Source organism: Vigna unguiculata, chromosome 1 (assembly GCF_037176805.1).
Source record: "Vigna unguiculata cultivar grain cowpea cultivar isolate G323 ecotype 2 chromosome 1, ASM3717680v1, whole genome shotgun sequence".
NCBI classification, from domain to species: Eukaryota; Viridiplantae; Streptophyta; class Magnoliopsida; order Fabales; family Fabaceae; genus Vigna; species Vigna unguiculata.
Genome location: NC_140792.1, coordinates 6,417,864 through 6,419,544, shown reverse-complemented (window position 1 = coordinate 6,419,544; position 1,681 = coordinate 6,417,864). Strand labels below are relative to the sequence as shown.

Sequence of the window (1,681 nt, the reverse complement as noted above, 5' to 3'; positions counted from 1 at the left end):
TCGTTTTTGCTCTTCTCCACGTGGTTTTGTTCTTCTTTACAAAGTTGTTGTGGACCACTGTGTTCTTTGTCTAATCGTTTTTTTCATTGACGTTGTTGTCACTTATCACCGATGTTGTCTTTGCCTTTGCTTAGAATGATCGTCATAAACCTTTAAAACTACGACTAGTTAAACATGTTTGCACATCAACCACCTTTATTCTTTTACATTTTCCCCAGAATATTTGATCATTATCACCCTTTTCTGCTATGTGAGCCCGCATTGCTGGAATCCGGAAAGAAAAAGAAGATGCTCATGAAAGTGGTGCTTCTGATCACATCTCCAATGAAAGATATTCCTTCAACCTTACCATCAAACATATTAATTAATAATTTTCATGGTTAGAGATATCAGATATATTTTTATTAAATCCTTGATTTTCTTTTTTGACAACTATAAATGCAGCTACATTCTCCACAAATTTTGTGTGTCTTGAGAGTAAAGCAAATATGGCAAACTCCCAAATTCAAAAGGTGGAAGCCAATGTGCATATCAAGGCTTCTGCAGAAGAGTTCCATGATGTTTTATGCAACAGGACACACCATATTGCCAACATTTTACCTCAAAAAATAAAATCTGTTGAAATTCATAAAGGTGAATGGGGTACTGAGGGATCCATCATCTCCTGGAACTATTTACACGGTATGTGAATTTTATCCTCGTTTTTCATTTACGCAAACGTTAATTAAGTATTTATATACTCAATCATCGTAAGAGTACATTATTTTTTATTTATTTTGAATAGCAGATGGGAAAATTTGTGTGTCTAAGGAGGTGATTGAAGGCATAGAGAAAGAAAACAATAAAACGAAGTTCAAGGTCATAGATGGTGACCTATTGAGGCATTACAAGAGTTTCATGTTTATAGGGCAAGCTACCCCAAAGGAAGATGGAAGTGTTGTGAATTGGGTGTTAGAATATGAGAAACAAAATTCCCACACTCCTGACCCTTACACCTTGTTGGAATTGGTAATTGAGATGACCAAAGAAATTGGTGCTTATCTTACTCCACCCACCATAACTAAATAATGCCAATATTATCTATGGCTTATGCTATATATTTGCTATATGAGAAATAAAAAAATAAAAAAAATGATGCCTTATGTGGCTTAATATATATAATCCCATCAATTATAAAGCTTAAAAGCTTAATAAGTTGCATCAACCATGACTATAGGTAAGAGTTGGGTGCCTACTTTACTTATGTTGTGTCTTTGTAAACTATGGTTTGATTATGATTATAATTATGTTTCAAATCTCTCTTTATTTTTATGTATGACCTAGATTCTCCACCGACCAAGATTGTCACAACAAAAATAAAATCTGAGTAAAATAAATTATTTGACAGGCTAATAAAAATTAACTTTCTATAATTAATAAAAAGAACTCATAAACTAAACCTATTTTTACATACTAAGAAAAACTTTGTACAACCAACAAAATGTGCTTCTTAAAGTAAGACTTAATTAGCCATACTCTTCCACCCATTGGACTAATATTTTAATTTAACTTTTCTTACTTATTTAAATCCTAATAGCAAATATTATTGTTGAGAGTAAAAATGATTACACATATATAGGTTTGATTAAAGTACAATGTATAAGTGGAATTGATAAAGAAAATCAACTACCAACATACTTAA

The 1,681-nt window shown here is 31.8% G+C and overlaps 1 protein-coding gene across 1 annotated transcript; it reads left to right on the top strand.

Annotated features, from left to right (window-relative positions):
* Positions 1 to 460: 460 nt before the first annotated feature.
* LOC114181837 (MLP-like protein 43) lies at positions 461 to 1,295 on the top strand. Its single transcript, XM_028068444.2, has 2 exons — positions 461 to 681; positions 788 to 1,295. The coding sequence occupies exons 1-2, from the start codon at positions 489 to 491 to the stop codon at positions 1,066 to 1,068; spliced, it is 474 nt and encodes a 157-aa protein (XP_027924245.1). The 5' UTR covers positions 461 to 488; the 3' UTR covers positions 1,069 to 1,295.
* Positions 1,296 to 1,681: the final 386 nt, after the last annotated feature.